Source organism: Beta vulgaris, chromosome 4 (assembly GCF_026745355.1).
Source record: "Beta vulgaris subsp. vulgaris cultivar EL10 chromosome 4, EL10.2, whole genome shotgun sequence".
Taxonomy (NCBI): domain Eukaryota; kingdom Viridiplantae; phylum Streptophyta; class Magnoliopsida; order Caryophyllales; family Amaranthaceae; genus Beta; species Beta vulgaris.
In genome coordinates this window covers 52146283-52165200 of record NC_079205.1, presented here as the reverse complement: position 1 = coordinate 52165200, position 18918 = coordinate 52146283, and the positions used below count along the sequence as shown (strand labels likewise).

General features: G+C 36.5%; 2 protein-coding genes across 8 annotated transcripts; one reads left to right on the top strand and one right to left on the bottom strand.

Moving 5' to 3' along the window:
- Positions 1-4734: 4734 nt before the first annotated feature.
- On the bottom strand, positions 4735-18098 carry LOC104907763 (DNA excision repair protein ERCC-1). Of its 6 annotated transcripts, none has more exons than XR_007273558.2 (11): positions 17769-18098; positions 17613-17676; positions 15335-15438; positions 14675-14774; positions 14444-14520; positions 14095-14194; positions 13838-13909; positions 13689-13757; positions 10572-10655; positions 9470-9528; positions 4735-4865 (listed from the first exon to the last, which is right to left on the bottom strand). XR_007273558.2 is itself a non-coding variant. In XM_048643298.2 (10 exons), the coding sequence occupies exons 1-9, from the start codon at positions 18005-18007 to the stop codon at positions 10614-10616; spliced, it is 867 nt and encodes a 288-aa protein (XP_048499255.1). In that variant the 5' UTR covers positions 18008-18098; the 3' UTR covers positions 7628-7762; positions 10572-10613. The 6 variants fall into 6 exon arrangements, 4 of the variants coding, with proteins under 4 accessions (XP_048499255.1, XP_048499254.1, XP_010695052.2 ...); XR_007273557.2 differs by lacking the exon at positions 4735-4865 and adding an exon at positions 7626-7762; XM_048643298.2 differs by lacking the exons at positions 4735-4865; positions 9470-9528 and adding an exon at positions 7628-7762.
- LOC104907764 (probable serine/threonine-protein kinase PBL7) lies at positions 5526-9552 on the top strand. 2 transcript variants are annotated; one of them, XR_008969095.1, is made up of 6 exons: positions 5526-6320; positions 6431-6672; positions 7556-7941; positions 8317-8449; positions 8683-8798; positions 8890-9027. XR_008969095.1 is itself a non-coding variant. In XM_010696752.4 (6 exons), the coding sequence occupies exons 1-6, from the start codon at positions 6017-6019 to the stop codon at positions 9064-9066; spliced, it is 1332 nt and encodes a 443-aa protein (XP_010695054.2). In that variant the 5' UTR covers positions 5558-6016; the 3' UTR covers positions 9067-9552. The 2 variants fall into 2 exon arrangements, 1 of the variants encoding a protein (XP_010695054.2); XM_010696752.4 differs by having other exon boundaries at positions 5558-6320; positions 8709-8798; positions 8890-9552.
- Positions 18099-18918: the final 820 nt, after the last annotated feature.

The window sequence follows — 18918 nt, the reverse complement described above, 5'->3', positions numbered from 1 at the left end:
GTAGCTATCCTCTTGTTTTGTCGCATGTTTTGAACTACGGATTTCTAGTTGTCTTTTGGTTTGGATTTCTCTATTTTGAGATTCTTTTAGAAATCATATGTTGTTTTGAGACTTTGTAGGAATGAGGGTATGGGATTTCACTTCCCCTTTTTATATATATGATTTCGGAGGTTGATTATTGTCTTTGAAGGATTTTTCCTTATTTATAGTTTCATATTCTACTCCTTAGAGTAGCATCTCCGTCTTAGTGGTATTTTCGCTGGCGCTATTTGTACTATTTCTTCTACTTTAGTCTCCACTCTTCTTTGTATTGGACGGGATGTTACAACTCCAGCTGCTCCTGGACAGTGGCAGCACCCACAATTTCATTGATGCTTCCAAAGCAAAGAAGCTGGATTGTAAGGTGGAGAATATTAACCCTATGTGGGTTAAGGTGGTTGATGGAGCTCAGATACAGTGTAAGGGTCTCATCCAAGATTTCACCTGGAGAATGCAAGGGGTGGAATTCAAGGCTGATGTATTACTCTTACCACCGAGTGGAAGTGACCTGGTCCTGGGGGTTCACTGGTTCACTCAACTTGGGCCTGTTCTATTGGATTTCTCAAACCTCACACTTCAGTTCACTTATCAAGGAAGGAAGGTAAAACTGAGGGGCATCAATGGGAAGAAGGTGAAGCCTATTCCCTCATTAAAACTAGACAAGATGCTCCAAGCTCAAGGGGAACTATCCATGCTGCAACTTGTCCCCTCTTCAATAGGGACTGGACTCCACCTGGCTGCAATAGAAGGAGGTACTACCCCTCTCCCTAGTGAGATTGCTAATCTGCTAACACATTACCCTACTGTTTTTCAGGAGCCTCAAGGCCTCCCCTCTCCAAGGGAAGCTTTTGACCATAGAATTCCCTTGAAAGAAGGGTCTAATGCTATTAATGTAAGGCCTTACAGGTACCCTGTGCTACAAAAAAATGTCATAGAAGAGATGGTGCAGGAACTCTTAGACCAAGGGTTAATTAAGGCTAGTAATAGCCCTTTCTCTGCCCTCATAGTCCTGGTCAAGAAGAAGGATGGTGGCTGGAGAATGTGCATAGATTATAGGGGCCTTGACAAGATCACAATAAAAGACAAATTCCCAATCCCTATTATAGAGGAACTCCTGGATGAATTACAGGGTACTAAGTTCTTTTCCAAGCTAAATCTTAAATTTGGTTATCACCAAATCAAGATGCACCCTTCTGACTCCCACAAAACAGCATTCAAAACTCACTTTGGCCACTTTCAATGCCTAGTAATGCCCTTTGGGCTTACTAATGCCCCTTCTACCTTTCAAGCCCTCATGAACCATGTTTTCAAACCTCTCCTCAGGAAATGTGTCCTAGTTTTTTTTGATGATATCCTCATCTACAACCCCACATGGGAAGACCATCTCCACCACTTGCAATTATCCCTCAAGCTTCTAAATGACAACTCCCTTCATGTTAACATTAAGAAGTGCTCTTTTGGGGTCACTGAAATCCATTACATTGGCCACATAATCTCTGCCTAAGGGGTCCAAACTGAACCTGAGAAGGTCACAACCATCATAGGGTGGCCCACACCCAAAACCTTAAAACAACTCAGGGGGTTCCTAGGGCTAACTGGGTATTATAGGAGATTTATACAGGGTTATGGTAAAATTTGTAGACCCCTTACCAACCTGTTAAAAAAAGATTCCTTCATTTGGAGTGAAGAAGCCACTGAAGCTTTTGACACCCTCAAACACAAAATGACCACCTCACCCATCCTATCCCTCCCTAACTTCCATAAACCCTTCCTGATTGAAACAGATGCTTCAGGAAAAGGGATGGGGGTTGTACCGATGCAAGAAGGGCACCCCATTGCCTTCCTTAGTAAGGCCTTCTCAGAAAAGAGCGTGTTACTATCAGCATATGAAAGAGAGCTGTTGGCCATCATCTTTGCAGTTCAGAAATGGCAGCACTACCTAATGATACTACCCTTTGTGATCAAAACAGACCAACAAAGTCTGGAGTATATGCTAGATCACAAGTTAGGTACCCCTTTTCAGCAAAAGTGGCTATCCAAGTGAGCAAGCTTTGATTACATTGTGGAGTACAAGTCTAGAGCAGAAAAAAGTGGCAGATGCCCTCTCAAGGATCCCAGGCACACAGCTCACATGTATGGCTCTCACCTCAGTTCACTCCACCCTCCTACTGGATCTACAACAACATTGGCACACTGATCCTACATGTGTACAGATAAGGGTAGAATTAAGGGCAGACCCCACCTCCCACCCCCATTATACTTGGCAAGATGACAAACTGTACAGGAAGGGTAAATTGGTGGTAAGAGACAACAGAGATCTGCAACACACCATCTTGTAATGGCTGCATGCTTCACCCCAAGGAGGGCACTCTGGAGTAGATGTTACAACAAAGAGAATCCAAACCCTTTTCTACTGGAAAAAGTTGAGAAAAGTAGTATAAGAATTTATCAAATAATGTACAGTATGCCAGAAATGCAAACATGACAACCAAGCTTACCCTGGCTTGCTTCAACCCCTGCCCATACCAGATTGCATTTGGGATGATGTCACTATGGACTTCATAGAAGAATTACCTAAGTCCTTCGATAAATCTGTGATTATGGTAGTCATTGATAGGCTTAGTAAACAAGCCCACTTCATGTCTCTCTCCCATCCTTTCACTGCTCTCAAAGTAGCCCAATGCTACCTAGGTCATGTATATAAACTATATGGTTTTCCCAAATCAATTATCTCTGACAGAGATAAAATTTTCCTCAGTCACTTCTGGACTGAATTCATGAAGCTTCAAGGAGTTACCCACAAGATGTCCACTGCCTACCACCCCCAGACTGATGTGTAATCTGAAGTCCTTAACAGGTGCTTGGAAAATCACCTAAGGTGCTTCTGTCATGAATCCCCTCAACAATGGGCTCACTGGCTCTCTCTTGTAGAATTCTGGTACAACACTAACTACCACACAACCACCAAAAAGACCTCTTTTGAGATTGTTTACAACACCCCACCCCTCTTACACAGGCCTTACCTCCCTGGTACCGGCCTTGTGGACACCCTTGACAGAAGCTTACAACTCAGGGATGCCACCATTCAACTCCTCAAAAACAACCTACACAAAGCCCAAAAGCGAATGAAGCAATTGGTTGACAAACACAGGTCTGAGAGGCAGTTTGAGGAAGGAATGTGGGTCTACCTAAAACTACAACCCTACAGACAAACCTCTATAGCTTCTAGACCCTCTCTAAAATTATCAGCCAAATACTATGGACCTTATCTCATACTGAAAAAGATAGGTGTTGTTTCCTATACCCTTCAACTCCCTCCCACCTCCAAAATCCACCCAACCTTCCATGTCTCACTCCTAAAACGACACCATGGCCCTCCTCCTCCATCTCTAGATCACACCATCCCACCTACCATGGATAACCAAGCTCAATCAACCAGAACACCCCTCTCTGTCCTTGACAAAAGAAGTGTCAAAAGGAACAATGCTGCAGTGGTCCAATGGCTCATTCAATGGACTGACCTTCCCCTGGAAGAAGCCACTTGGGAAGATGCTGCTCAAATTGAGCACCAATATCCTACATTTGATCCTTGGGGGTCAAGGATCTCTTAATGGGGGGGAGTATTGATACAATCACAATAGTAAGAGGTGAGAAAGAAGAGGGAAAAATAGTTAAATCTGTTATCAAAATGCCAGCATCACCTAAGGGCACATGGGAGGAGATTCTAGAAGATGATAGATCAGCACTGCCAGTTGTAGGAGAAAATGACATTGGGGAATAAGGACAAAAATAGTACTATAGTACAATCACTGCAAATTATTTATGTTATTAGTATTTATGTTATTATAGTAATAGTACAACCAGAAGGCTATTTAAGCCATAGAAGGGAATGTATCAGGATCTTATGAATGAAGAATTACTCTCCTTATTCTCTCTAAACTCTCTATCATTCTCTCTCTATATAATATTCCACTGGAATTATTTACTAGTGTAAGAATACCAAGTATTGGACTACACGCCTATTAGATCCTGTTCTTTTGAATTGAGAGAAACTGAACTGGACTAAATTGAATTGAGAGAACCTAAACTGCATAGAATAATACCCCGTTATTTTGGAGGGAAAATTTCAAAAAACTACCTTTTATAACCAATTTTTTTCAAAAAACTACTTTTTATAACCAACTTTTTTCAAAAATCTACCTTTTTAAATATTTTTTTTCAAGAAACTACCTTATATAATAAATATCTTTCAATATAGTATCATTTTACGTTTATATTTAATACTAATCGATAAATGAGAATAGCCATCCGTGTTACTGCCGGTGGGATAACGAGAAATGAGGAAAGAAGCAAGAGGGGAAGAAAGAAAAGCAATTAATTGGTGATTCAATTATTGTGATTTAACCCCATATATGTTAAAATGGTAGTAATTGAAAGAAATTTGTTATATAATGTAGTTTTTTGAGAGAAATTTTTTAAAAGGTAGTTTTTTGAAAAAAAATTGATTAGAAAAGGTAGTTTTATGAAATTTTCCCTATTTTGAAATGAGAGAAAATGAACTGAACTAAGAGAAATTGAACTGCTGAGAATAATTGAGCTAAACTGAAAGGAACTAAACCGAATCGAAAGAAACTAAACTGAAAATAAATTGAAAAAACAAGTTTCAAAAATAAGTCCAAAAGAACAAGATGCTAGACTATTACATTAGTTAAATTAGCCGACTTTTGCTGCTACTCCTGCATTCTTTTAAGGTACAAGTTATGGCTACCAATCCTTAACTATGGGCTCCCCTTCCCATAATAAATGGTCCCTTCTAACCACTGGACCTGAAACTCATCGCAGAAGTAAATGAACAACCAAATAGTCGACTTTCCCAATTGCATGTAAATAATTGAAGGACAATATGACAAACTAATTACACAGTGCCATTTCACCATTTGGGAAAATTGATAGGCCTTTGTACGATGAATAAAAACAAGGTTTTGGGATTTAAACACTAAAACGTAGAGACAGCCAAATGAATATTCTTTAATGTACCACTATAATATACCCTTGTTATGGTAATTGAATCATAATTTATAGTACTACTATACAACAACAGGATGATTATTTAGCAAATACTCAAAATTAGACATGGAAAAATTGATATTACCTAAATTAGTTTGATCAATACTCAAAATGAAATTCAGTATTTTCCATCCAATGACCCAAATTAATATGATCCAAAGCTACATCCAAAATTGATTGTTCTTTTCCTAAAATATCTATCAATAACAAATCTTATACGACCTGATCCAACCCAACCTCTAGTTACAACCACCTTATTCAAATTTCGATTTCCACTCCTTACGAAAGATAAAGACGATGCCCAAGCCAATCCATTTCTTCGATTTCTTACCATAGGGAATGTGGGAAGATTCGAAGGAAAACCTAACTTGTATAATAGAGTTTTTATCTTACTAATTTCATATCTTTTGATACTTCTCTCTTACTTTCTATCATCAAAATAATGTAATATATTCTCTATAGTCAGAATAACAACCCAATGTAAAAACAGGAAGAACTTAAAGAAACGGAGGGTGTACAAAACAACCACCAAGTAAACAAAATTAAAGAAGCACCCTCGTTCATTGTTCACGGGAAGATAGATAAAGAAAGATGCCAGTGGGAAGAGAAAGTCTTTGAGACTCATGTGCTTTATACTGCTCACAGCTCAAATGACCTCCTAGGAAGGGAAAACATCACAAGTATACTTATACATAAATCCTCCATCCCTTCTTTCCTTCACCTCTTTCTTACCAGTTTCACTCTCTTTCTCTCTCAATTCTCTCTCATCTTTTCTCTTTCATACATTGCTTTCTGTGCTTACAAAACAGAAAGTAACACCAGAATTTTTCAGCAGATATCTCCCTTTTTTTTACCTTCCTTTTTCTGGTATCATTATCCTAGGTTGTACTTGCTTTCTAGCTATTTTGGCATGGAAACTGCCACCATTGTAGGTTCTGCAGAATCATCTGACAGTTCAGAGAACAATTTTCACAGTAGAAAAAACTCATTCCATCATTCTCCACCTCAGAATGATCAGGGCACTCTGTCCCTCACTTCTATTCTCTTGATTGTCATACCAGTTTTCATACTTATCCTCCTTTCGTTCCTCGTCGTTCTTATAATCCTACTACGACGACAGAAATCGTCGAAATGTAACAGTTATAACAGCAACAGCGACAACAGCTGCAAGTTCGCTGCTCATACTACAATCAGTCTAGCTGAAAGCAGTCCAGGTAACAATCACTAGTACTAATCAGTCATTTTTTTTTGAAGTGTTATTAGTTAATGCTTATATATTTCAATTAGTCAGTTATGTCAAAATCTGATATGGGTATTTGAATAGAGGTGAATAATGGGTGTATGTCAACCGTGAGCACGAGGCCTACATCACAATGTAATAAGGGTGTACAAGTATATACGTACAAAGAGCTCGAAATGGCAACGAACAACTTCAACGAGGCGAATGTGATAGGACATGGTGGTTATGGGGTGGTGTATAGAGGAATCCTTGGGGATGGGACTGTGACAGCAATTAAGATGGTGCACAAGGATGGCAAACAAGGAGAGCGAGCTTTTAGGATAGAGGTAACCTTGCCTTTAATTTAATTCCTTTTTGGCCTTTCATTCCTGTTCCATTAAGATATGCATATGATGATTCCATCATTCTTTCCTTTTCATCATTAATAGCAGGATAAGTTAGTTGATATCAGGATGTCTGGTTAATCCTTTGGGTTGGCAATCCAAGAGATAGAGACATAATTACAATAAAATTAGAAATAATATCATAAAAGCAATACTTTGATGTGTTATTGACCATTTAAAAACTTGTGTGTATCAATCAACTTTTGCAACCATGAGACAAAAAAAAGTAAGACTTTCCTAGAAAATGTCCTTAAGGTTATGATTAACATTAAGTTGAATCACGTCCAATCAGGTTTAATAAGTTCCAATAAGTTCAGTTCAGGTTCAATAAGTTCAGTTCAGATAAGGTCCAATAAATTCAGGGCCAATGAGTTGAATAGAACGCACCCTTAGTAGGAATGTAACGGAAGAATCAAGCTTCATTTGCTGCTGAAATTTATTTTCAAGTTACTATTCATAACCTTTGAAAGGTATTTTAAGCATCTTCCTTAAATTAATAGGTATGTGCTCCATTGGATACACTTCAACTTGATAAAAAATGCTTATATTATTATTACATATACCCATTAAATAAAGTCCTATGCTAAGTTTTAAAGGAAGAAATTTCTTAGGGTTTGACTTGCTCCATCTTTGTTTGGCATTTTCTTCGCAATTTTAGTGAGCCTGATCAGTAAAGAATAACAAAATTAACTATGTTTACCAAATTGTGTACTCCTATTTTGTATTCATATAGATCTGCATTTATGAACTCTGTTCAAATCTCCACATGGGTTGAGATATAGTAAGATGATAAAGAAAATAAAGCTCTAACTTTCTCTTTGAGCAGGTGGACCTACTGAGCCGTTTACATTCTCCTTACCTAGTAGAGCTACTTGGCTACTGCGCAGACCAAAATCACAGGCTCCTAATATTTGAGTTTATGCCAAACGGTAGTCTACAACAGCATCTACATTCACCTCACACCCATCCTCAGCCGTTGGAATGGAGCACTCGCTTAAGGATAGCCCTTGATTGCGCCCGAGCCCTTGAGTTCCTACATGAGAATGTAACACCATCAATAATCCACAGGGATTTCAAATGCAGCAACATTCTGTTGGACCATAGCTTTAGAGCAAAGGTATCTGATTTTGGCTTGGCTAAGACGGGATCTAACAAGATCAACGGTCAGATTTCAACTCGCGTCCTAGGGACCACTGGATACCTGGCTCCAGAGTGGGTTCTTTTCTTCTCTTGCCCGTCCCCAACTCTCCGCTCCCCACTTTCATGCATCACTGTTATAACCATATAACTGAAAACTACAATTCCCTAATAATGCAAAAATGTATATGTGGTCCATAGCAAGCATGTAACTCCTTTAACATTTTCCTATATGTTATTTTGTGAAAACAAAGAAATCATGCTAAAGACAATATGTTAATCTGTACCTATGAAAAGAGGGATGGTAGAATGTCGTTTTAATTATTAAGGAATGGACACACTTAATGTTGAACAATTAAATGACAATTCCTATTTAATCACCATCATGTGATCATTCTGTTTTCTCTTGGAGGTTTGCCCTCTTACGGATGTTTGTTGATAAATACGCAGGTATGCTTCAACAGGGAAGCTTACTACGAAATCAGATGTTTACAGCTATGGGGTGGTTCTTCTACAGCTTATAACAGGCCGTGTACCAGTTGATACAAGGCGTCCACCAGGAGAGCATGTCCTTGTCTCTTGGGTTCGTACTGTTCGTTTTTGTAACATAGAACACTGTTAACTTCTCAAAGATTAGCAATTCATGACATACATTCTTACTGAATTGAACTGGTTATTACTGACTAAAACTAAATTTACTGATCAAAACTGATTACCTAAAACTTCGAAACTTCTAGTGAGATTTAGGCTTTAGAAAATAATTAGTACTGTTTCGGCTAGTTATTTTCATTAATTTTTTTTTTAATGTTCTAGCAGAATGTTGACAACTTCTTCATATTCAGGCTCTTCCAAGGTTAACACACAGAGAAAAGGTGATGGAAATGGTAGACCCAACTCTAAAAGGCCAATACTCCCAAAAGGATATTATTCAGGTTAGAAGTTCTATTTCACTAGTTTTCTGTCATTACCATAAGAGAGTAAAACTAATAATGACTGATCCAACTTCATTATTATTCTCTACAGATCGCTGCGATTGCTGCTGTTTGTATACAAGCAGAACCAGATTACAGACCATTAATGACGGATGTTGTGCAATCTTTAATCCCTTTGGTGAAAAACCTCTCCTCTGTTCCCTCCACTTCATCCAGATTCTTCACTAATTTCGTCAGTCCAAAGTCTAGGCGGTCTTCTTTCTCATAAATAATGACTCATTTGATTACATTCTTTCGAATGCAAAGGAGATTTCATTCTTCGTCTGGATCATCCATATTCCTTGAACCCAACGATTGTCAACTTACAAAGAGTAACTTCGAAGCCATCCATGAAGCGAACACTTGAGATGAGACAGGCCAGTATCAGACTGAATTTGTTCAAAAGATTCGCTTTCAAGAGTGAATTAAGAAGAGCAGCATGGCAATGAACGTCAATAACAGGAATACTACAGGAAGTTGTACCGAGTTATCAGGAAACAAGGGGTATCTGTTTGAGAACTATTGCTAGAATGCTAGTTATATGATTGTATATTGCAATGTGGTTTAACATTCTTAAGGCTTTTGGTTGAGTATAGGACATTGTAATAAAAAGTTCGGGATGTTTACATTACCTCGAGCTCTTATAGTTTGCCTGTGGTTACAGCTCTTAAACCGAATAAAGTTAGTTTATCTGCAAGACAAGAAAAGTCCTAAATGAGCAAAGGCCTGCATTTTTGATCTTTAGAGCATAGGTATCATTCATATCAAGAAAAGAAATTAAGCACATGATCAACTGACTCTAAAAATAATAAAACGACGTAGTTTAGAAAAGGGTGCACCATGCTCTTCATACACTTGGGAGTGTGTACAGATGTACTTATTTGCGCTAAGCAAGCAAGCTTGCATGATTATATGAAAAGATGAAACAAACACGTACTAGCATTGCCAAAACTTAGCCGTAAATTAATTAACAATCTATACCAAATTTACTTGATCTAATTTGGACTTGAGCAAAAATTGACTAGACAGAACCAAATATTATTGTGACACTTGAGCCAAAATTGTCTCGATGTGAACCGAAAATTATTGTGACTAATATCGGTTAGGCAATCATAAAAAGTTAATTATCGAAAAAATAGATCTCACTTGAATAGACTCAAATCATCCTAAACCAAGCCAAAGAACTCTTGAATAGATACTATAGCGTCCCAGCAAACATTGCTACTGAACATATATCCATCTCACAATCAACAATATGAGTTTCATGAAGCTGATGTTAAGCCTTCATAATCCAAAACTAGATTTTTTCTGAGATCTTAACCAGTGTTACCTATTTCGCTATCTAATTCGCCTTTTGAATTCGTCAATTCGAACAAAATGGGCCAAAAATGAACCAAAACAAACTACAATTCGCTTTTCTCAATTTGCAATTCGCGGGAAAAGCAGGGAATAAGGCAGGGGCTGATGCACAGTAGTACTAGTGGGGTCAATTGACCCTACTTAAATCTAGAAAATTTGAAACTTTTGCCTATATAATTTGATACTTTTTGAAAAATTTCTTATAAAATTAATTGTTTGAACCCACTAAATACTAGAAATTTAATTTTGACCCCACTTAATACATATTTTGAATCTACCACTGGAATAAGGTAACACTGATCTTAACAAAATATTGAAAATTTTTCTCTCTTATTTCATTTTCAATGGACAGCACAAAAAAAATGTCATATATACCATGTTGTGACTGTCATATCTTAGTAACCCCCATCATTTTAGCTAAAGAATCTTGAATGGCAACCTCAACCATATTTTTAGTCCCTACAGGTAGACAACAAACAAGTTTATATCAGTGTACAGTATAACTACAATTAATCTTAGCAGAATTAAGAGGCCTGCAAGCACGTACGATGTAACAGGTTGGTCTAAAATCTAGAACTAGTGCATTTGAACTAATTATTTACACCCAGAAAAAACTAATTATGGGACTAAATATAGTACAGAGAAAGCATTAATTACTAAAAGGTAGAGTCCTTTTAGAATTTATACTCGTAATACATATTGATGGAACCAAATCAAACATCAAATTACCTTATTTGTTGTAGTTAATTGAATTATTTATACTATTTATGTAACAACTTACAATAACACTAACGGGCTAAGTGTTCGGTAGAAAACCAAGTGTACATTGACAATTTTATCCTTGATTTATGTGCATTGATCCTCTTTGGCAATTAGCAGATAATTGTTAGCTAATTGTATTAACTTATAGCCGATTGTATTAGGTGATTCGACTAGCTGTTTGTATTAATGTGTTTGGTAAGTAGCTGATAGCTGATTGCTATATAATTGTGTAAAATGACCAATAAAGACATGTACATACTACGTTGTTGTACCTTTTATTATTTATTAATGTAAATTTTAACAATTTCAGGACATAAATGCAATTATTCCACTCACTCTCAAACCTCTAATGTCAAAAGCTCCTACCTTAGCTTTTTCAAAAAGAGCTTTTTGAACTCAATAAGCTAATTGAAACCTTTCTTTACCAAACACTCAAATTAGAGGATTGACTAATCAAATCGTCTAATATGAGCTCAAACCTCTAATTTTTACCCCAAATTTCTCTTTACCAAACAAGGTAATTGAATTTTTGTTTGTTTTTATTTGTGAGGCCATTAAGGTCAATAAATCCTTTGTTTTCAAAAGAACTATTGTTTACATAGCCCAACTAGGCAACTAAGAACTTCAACTCGAAATTAGGTAACTTGATTTTGACATACATATGATAAAAGTTGAAACTGGTTGATTTTAGATTGAACTGATTTGAATTGAACCCGATACAAACCAATCAAGCCATCTCGATCTAAACACCCTATACCCACCCCTACCTTTTTGCTAGGATTCGGATTTTTACAAACTTAGCTTGCAGCAACACAAAGAAGCAAGGTTGTCTGGCTCCTATGGATCTGTATGCCTCGACTGATGGCAAAATATAAGGTAATTGGTTTCAGCTATGAACACTTCAATCAACAAAATTTGCAGTTTCAATATCTACGTACCTGAGAAGTTTTCATTTTTAGTATTATGATGAAACATCTACGTGCCTAGGATTCTTTGTAATTACTTATTTGGATGTATAAACATATATACCTAGGATTTATCTGAGAGGAACTTAGTGGAAGGGAATAACAGATTATGCTACTATTAGTAAAACTAAACATTTCAAAATTTGAACTTTTTTAGCTTTCAAACAATGCACTGACAACCACTGGTTTATATGAAAGTAACAGATGGAGTGAGTAAGCCAACAGAGAAGACAAAATGAATATATACTGCAGTTACAAGCATATAATAATAATGGCTATACATTGGTGTGGATGCATCCAAAAGCACTAACTACTATTCAAACTAAAAGAATTCATGATTTTGAATGACAGAACAAATAAATATCTTCATTTATAAAAGTACATATAGTTCAAGAACATAATAAGTATGATAAAAGAAAATGAAGAAAGAATGAAACTAACATGTATCAAGAGTATATTGGACATCTACATCCTAAAATATGCCGCCATCGATAATTTAAGAATGTTCGTAAACAATGTCAAAAAAAGAAATAGATATGCCCACTTAAAAGAAGTGGTAAAGAGAATGGGAAATGAAAATTGTTATTAAGATCGATTAAGTGGAATGTTGATTTAATCCTTAAATACAAACTTGTATGTTTGGAATTATATGACACAATTGATGCCAAATAGAGGGTATATTTGAGTATTTAGGTAAAAAATTAAATAGTAAATCGCAATTCTTATATTAGACAGTATGATACTATCAATACCATTATTATTATTAAACAAAAATACAGTAAGAGTTACAGGGAAAAGAAAAACAAGTAAAATAAATGGTGTACATGAATTAGATGGTCTGAATGGAGACCAGTTGAAAGTTAGAAAACCAAGCCATAAAAAACAATGTAAAAGAAGAACTCACTAAGTCACTGTTGGGACCATTTCATGTCATGTGCTCTAAATGCAACCTGCAGCTTCTGTCCCCTGTGAAAATGATCATTCCAGAAGAAAATATCCTCCTGTAACTATCTAAGTCTACATCTACAATTGAACAGATGCACTACTTCCCTAACTCATGTTTATATCAACTAACATAATCTAAGCTAAAACACAAACTCAGATTTGGTACATGAGTCAATATGAGTAAATACTATTAGATCAGTCCAGAAACGAAAAACCTGCTGAAAAACCCGAAGCACCAAATGATTAAGCACTCGGAAGTAAAATTTTGTCATGGTAAAAACTTCTTGTGGAACTTCGGCAATTCATGCCAAGGCTCACTGAGGAAAACTTCCGGTGCAAAAAGATTCAAAATTTAAATTTGTGAATCAGCTTCCAATTCTTTTCGTATGTCAGAGCTTTCACCAATTTCCTTCTCTGATTGAGACTTTTTCTTACCAAGTTTGTCTGAATATTTTGCAAAAGCTACAGACAATGCTGATTTTAAGATCACTTCTGGGTCTTTTTTCTGACGCTTGCTAGTGTCTTCTGTTTCCTTCTCAGCAGCTGGCACTTCACTCTCTAAAGATCCATGACATGGATCATTCTGCAAAGGAGCTTCAGGAGCTACAGGGCGGCTTGGCACCACACGTTTAAAGGGTTCATGAAAGGTGTCATACAAACGTTTTACCTAATTCATCAACAACACGTTTTGTTTTCTTAAAATATTGACCATCACACCATGTTAATCTCTACAAAGATGCAGAGCACAATTGTGATGAGTAATTAATTATCTAATATTACTATAGATCAAGAAAATGGCAATTATAGACGGAACAAGTACCTTCCGCTCCCCGATGCCAGGACAACGAGCTAGATCTTCCATAGAAGCATCCATGATATGAGAAAGAGACTATAAATTATATATCATGAAATCATTAGGTATTGTCTTTGCAAAAAGCTAATCCAAACAAAGTTGATCATCTTGCCTACCCCAAATGTAGAACCAAGCGTGACCACATCCGTTTTGTTAACATGTCGAACTCCAGTCAGGGCATGATTGAGCTGTAACAAGTAAAATTACCAATAAAGTTCTCTTCTACACAAACAAATATGTCTGACACTTTACAATATGCTTTCATACGATAACAAAATGTTCAAAAGACAAAGTCAGTGAAAGCATTAACTTGGCCATATAATATATGGACCATCACTATTAAGTTATGGAGAATGCCTTATATAGCACATACCCTTGATAAATAATCCGAGTCCATATGTCCTTGAATAATATCTGCTGGTTTATTCTCATAGACTTTAACTGTTTCAAGGTATCGACCACACTCCTCCACGCTTAAATGCAAAAAGAAAAAAGAAATGTCAGGAATATAGTAAGCAACATAAAAAAATTGCTGAAAAGAGTGCTGCTTGTTAGTGGATTTGTTAGAAAACAAATGAAAAATTGCTGGTCATCTATTTTCTCAGGTAAAGAAAACAGCTCCACAAAAATAGTGGGAGAGTATACACAAAAATCATCAGTAACATTGCATGAACATCAACGGAAGGTTTATTTTTTAACTAAAAAAAATTGAGTCATTTTACCTCCAACCGCACAGCAGAGTGCAATCATGAAGCAGACAGGTCTTTGTGACTTCAAGTAAAGGCTTGACTACATCATCCTGAAATACATATTAAGATAGTTTGACAAAATTATCATAGTGGTATATGCCAATGACACTGCCCATATAAGCTTCATTCCTCGTCAAACAGGTTAAGGACAGCCAACCTGACCAAAATGATGGAGTTAACAAGTCAGCCAAGCTAGTAGCTTACCACATCAACATGGCATAATACCACACGAAGTCTGAAGTTCTTCTGCAGTTCCCTTATGCGATAATATAGATAGTCTGGATGAAGCAGGTGATAACGGAGACTGCGCAATGTCAAATGAGGTATCAGTTGATAGAAGACAATACTATCTCCGTTTTTCATTAGATGAAACAATTGCATTTTTGCAAATATATTAAGAAAAGAGGAGAGGGAGTAAATTAGACCCAATTGCCCATACTATTTGTATGTGAGGGTAGGTGAAAAGAGGGTAAAATGGTCAAATTGCTCCAAAATCTTTACCAAGAGAGGAAATGTTGCATCTAAAAAAACACCTAAAAATGGAAATTGTTGCATCTAATAAAAAGGAAGGAAGTTAGAGATAACACATATCCTAGTGGAATTTGGCAAATATTTACATAAGCTCCTTGCAGAATTGCCAGCAACTAACAAGCAAGCTATGCCTTTGCTAATATAGGAATACTGATAGAACTCATGAAAAGAACATATATCAAAGGGGTTACGTTAACAGTTAATCATTAGCAATCACTAGTACAAGGTGCCTTTGATCGTCACAAGAAACTCTCCAGCACCAACTCCCTAGGCAGTCCAAGGGTACTTCTAAAGTGAAGAAATGCATATATAGCAGAAGAGTTTCTAACCAACCTTAGATAAAGTGCACAAGAATTCTGCCCCAAAACGTAGTCAGGAACAACTTCTGCAAAATTCCATCTTACATTTCTGATGTGCTTGAGCAGAGGATTGCCTTTCTACAAAAGGATATTGACAAGTGAAGTTAAATTCCACAAGGCTTGGAAGTCCATAATTCCATTACTAACAATAGTCAATCACTCCTGGAAAACAGGGAGTTGAAAAACTACATTAAGGACAAAAACAGGGACTAAAAGGACAATGTCCTGAAGTAACTTCCAGACAACTGCAACAACATATTGTTGTGAACAGATTGAGAAATGAAGCATATGTCTGGCAAAATAATGCTGACCAACAGAATCTGACATAAATGTTAGTAAGATTACACTTCAGCATGCTAACCCACCTGCAACACAGGTGAGCTACCAGATGTCCAGATCCCAGTAAGGCAAATAAAATGTAAGAGTAGTTCTGGTAACAGAGTAAGCAGTAATTCTCCATCTAGCTTCGTCAGTAACTAAGTATGGTTTTACGGGAAACAGGGCATTTAATCAGAACATGATAGAAACAGGCCAAAAGGGAAAATAATTGAGGGATCATCACAAACATTGGATAAGCTTCAGAAGCCTCTTTCAGCTAAGCAAAGTTAGTAGCTTACTGCATATATATAAGATCAATTCAAGTGTACCAGAGACCTATTGAAATAGTAGCTTATAGGACAAAAGAAAGCAATTTGCACAGAGGAAAAAGGAAGTGAGGATTGGTGAAGAGGTGGTGTATGAATTGCAAAGAAGTGAAAGGATTCGAATATTCCATATGTGCTAATAAACTGGTAGGACTCTTCAATTAAGTATCTACCACCAGCAGCATACTTGTTAAAGCCTCCTCTTGTTCTTCCAAGTTCCAACTAAACCCCATTTCATGAATATTTCCAGATCAAGATGTCAGGGAAATAGCACTAAGCCTTGCCTATTCAATCTCACCATATATTGTAATTAATAGGTTCAAAAATGTGAATCACAAAATATTATGCCCGCTCCTCCCTCCCCCAAATAAAATAGAGAGAGATAGAGAGACAAAGAGACAGAATGACATCAGTGCTATATTGAACACAAAAGGAAGTGATAAATTTGCCTCCCCTTTCCACTCCCAAGCAAAGATGTTTGAACTGCTACCCTTCCTTATCCCATCACAACTTCTATCTTGACATTTACTCTTTCCTTTCTCACCCCTTTTTTGTATAACCCTGCTCCACTGCTCCCTATAAGCTAAAAACAAGTTCTTGGGCCAAAAAAGCTCCAAAACCAGAATGTCCATTTAGACTAAGAGGCGTAATAAAAACACATCTTAAATGAAAGCAAAAGAAACAAAAACAACCACATGGATGAAGGTATATAAATTTTCTACTATATACACTAAGGCAATTGATCAGCCACCTCAAATTTTCTCCCTTATCTGCTTCTATCCCCAGGTTTCCAAGTGGTAGATAAGATAACCCTCACTTCTTCATTATAAATGGAGCAACATAACACATAAACCGTCAATAAATTTCTTTTCGAGGAAAAAAAAACTTCCATATACATGGAACTACCCTTTCGTTCCTTGAGTTAAAAGGAGAAACATCATAGAAGAACATCTTTTTTTACCCTGCATTTTGCATACATATATATCTCCATATTTCTTGCACTAGAAGGAATTCAAGTTTAGTTCTTCCATCTAAAATATCAAACCCGGCCTTTAGAAACCTCAACATCTTAGGAATTTCTCCAATTTATTCAATGAAACAAAAGCAAGACAATTGTCATCATTAGCATTTCAGCAGTTCACGGAAAGAACATCACTTATTTCTCCAGGATTACCCTCAACAGTTTCCACCCACTATTAGCCCATTCAAATCGTTAACATACTCAAAGTACCACAAGCTAAGCATATTCTCACTCATCCATGAACACTTCGATCAATAAATCACATCAAATGTGTTCTTATCACAACTAACTTAGCATGACTTATAACAAATGCAACAATTCAGCAATTTATAACATGTCTAGAAATGAAATTCCAGTACCATAACAATGAGTAGTTGGATTTTCCTCGCAAATTACATATGATTTCATTACTATTAGCCATGCATAGTACCACCTACTAAACGGGCCGTAATTGTATTCTAACTGCAACTAACTTAGCAATTAGCATGCCTCACAACATAATCAACAAAAAAGTGCAACAATCCAGCAATTTAATCCTTTAATATTACAACTCAAAAAAAAAGAAAAATCAGAGAAAAGGAGAATACCTGCCTGTGACTCACAAGGATCGCATTACTCTTCTGAATAGGAGTTGTCGAACCCTCAATTTGCCTGAACAAACAAAACACCAAATTTAGAACAAAAAAATTCCACCAAAAAAAACCCACCAAAAACAAAACACCAAATTAATGAAATTGACAAACCTGGAAGAAGAAGAAGCATTTGAGGAGGAGAGAGAGTGAGAATTTGAAGGAGGAGGAGAGTAGAATTCTGATTTCTTGATAGAAGAGAAGGCTTGAGAGAAGGTTTGTGAAGGAGTGAAGAGAGAAGGTGCGGTTGATTTTGGTTGATTATTTTCAAGAACATCTTTATATGATGGAATTTCGATTACAATTGAGCTCTTTTGCGTTTCCTTTTGACGCTCTTGTCTGTCTTCTTCCATTCCTTCTGATTTCTGCAACTGGTTTGGGGATTTGGTAGGAAAGATTGGAAAATGGAGGGAAAATGTAGGTAATTAGGGCAAAATGAGATAACCGTCCTTGCTTTTTTTTAGCATTATATTTTTCAATTGCTATGTATAGGGTTATTCGCGGTTTGGGTTGGTGCGGTTGGGAATGTAACCCAACCCAAATCGCAAATATACGGTTTGACATTTTTCCAACCCAAACTGTATCACACTTTCGCCCAAACTAATCCAAATCGAACCGCGCAAAACAATTTGGTGCGGTTTGGTTTGCTGTTTAACCATTTTTTCCTCCGCGACATTAATTTTGTAATTTAAGACTAAACAAAATTGTTACTAACAGTCCAAATAGATATGAAGTTGACTTCATAATTAAACATAAATAATAATTTATCAAAAGTGTTAAAGTTTTTTACCTCAAACTTCTTTTTTTAGTTTTATACTTGTATGTCACCTTGTCAACTTAATTAATTTTTTTTTAAAAAAAAAAATATATAATTGTTGTTGGGGTGCGGTTTTGGTTTACAAAAATTAAAGCTCAACCCAAACCGCAAACCACGGTTTGCTTGAAATCATAATCCAAACCGCAATTTTAAAACCGCAAACCAACCCAAACCGCGAAAAAACGGTTTGGGTTGCGATTTGGTGCGGTCCAGACCGCACTCTGAACAGCCCTATGTATGTCTACCATAAGAATAGTATGCCCATGTCAAAACGCACATCAATAAAACATAAAAACGCAACTTCATTAAACCAACTGAGCACGGAATGAACGTATTTGAATCTCTAGTGAACATTGTAAAACATAAAACCTATTTTAGAATTCATTAGTTCCATTTTCTCGCACAAATTTTCAGAAACTTTCTCTACCTTCTTTCAAATCCTCCAAT

Coding starts and splice junctions, on each gene's coding strand:
- LOC104907764 (XM_010696752.4), top strand. CDS start 6,017: ATGGAAACTGCCACCATTGTAGGTTCTGCAGAATCATCTGACAGTTCA. Junction 6,673..7,555: donor AGCGAGCTTTTAGGATAGAG/GTAACCTTGCCT, acceptor CTCTTTGAGCAG/GTGGACCTACTGAGCCGTTT. Junction 8,799..8,889: donor CCCAAAAGGATATTATTCAG/GTTAGAAGTTCT, acceptor TATTCTCTACAG/ATCGCTGCGATTGCTGCTGT.
- LOC104907763 (XM_010696750.4), bottom strand. CDS start 18,007: ATGGAAGAAGACAGACAAGAGCGTCAAAAGGAAACGCAAAAGAGCTCA. Junction 17,677..17,768: donor AATGCTTCTTCTTCTTCCAG/GTTTGTCAATTT, acceptor TTGTTTGTTCAG/GCAAATTGAGGGTTCGACAA. Junction 14,775..15,334: donor TCTTGTGCACTTTATCTAAG/GTTGGTTAGAAA, acceptor GACATTGCGCAG/TCTCCGTTATCACCTGCTTC.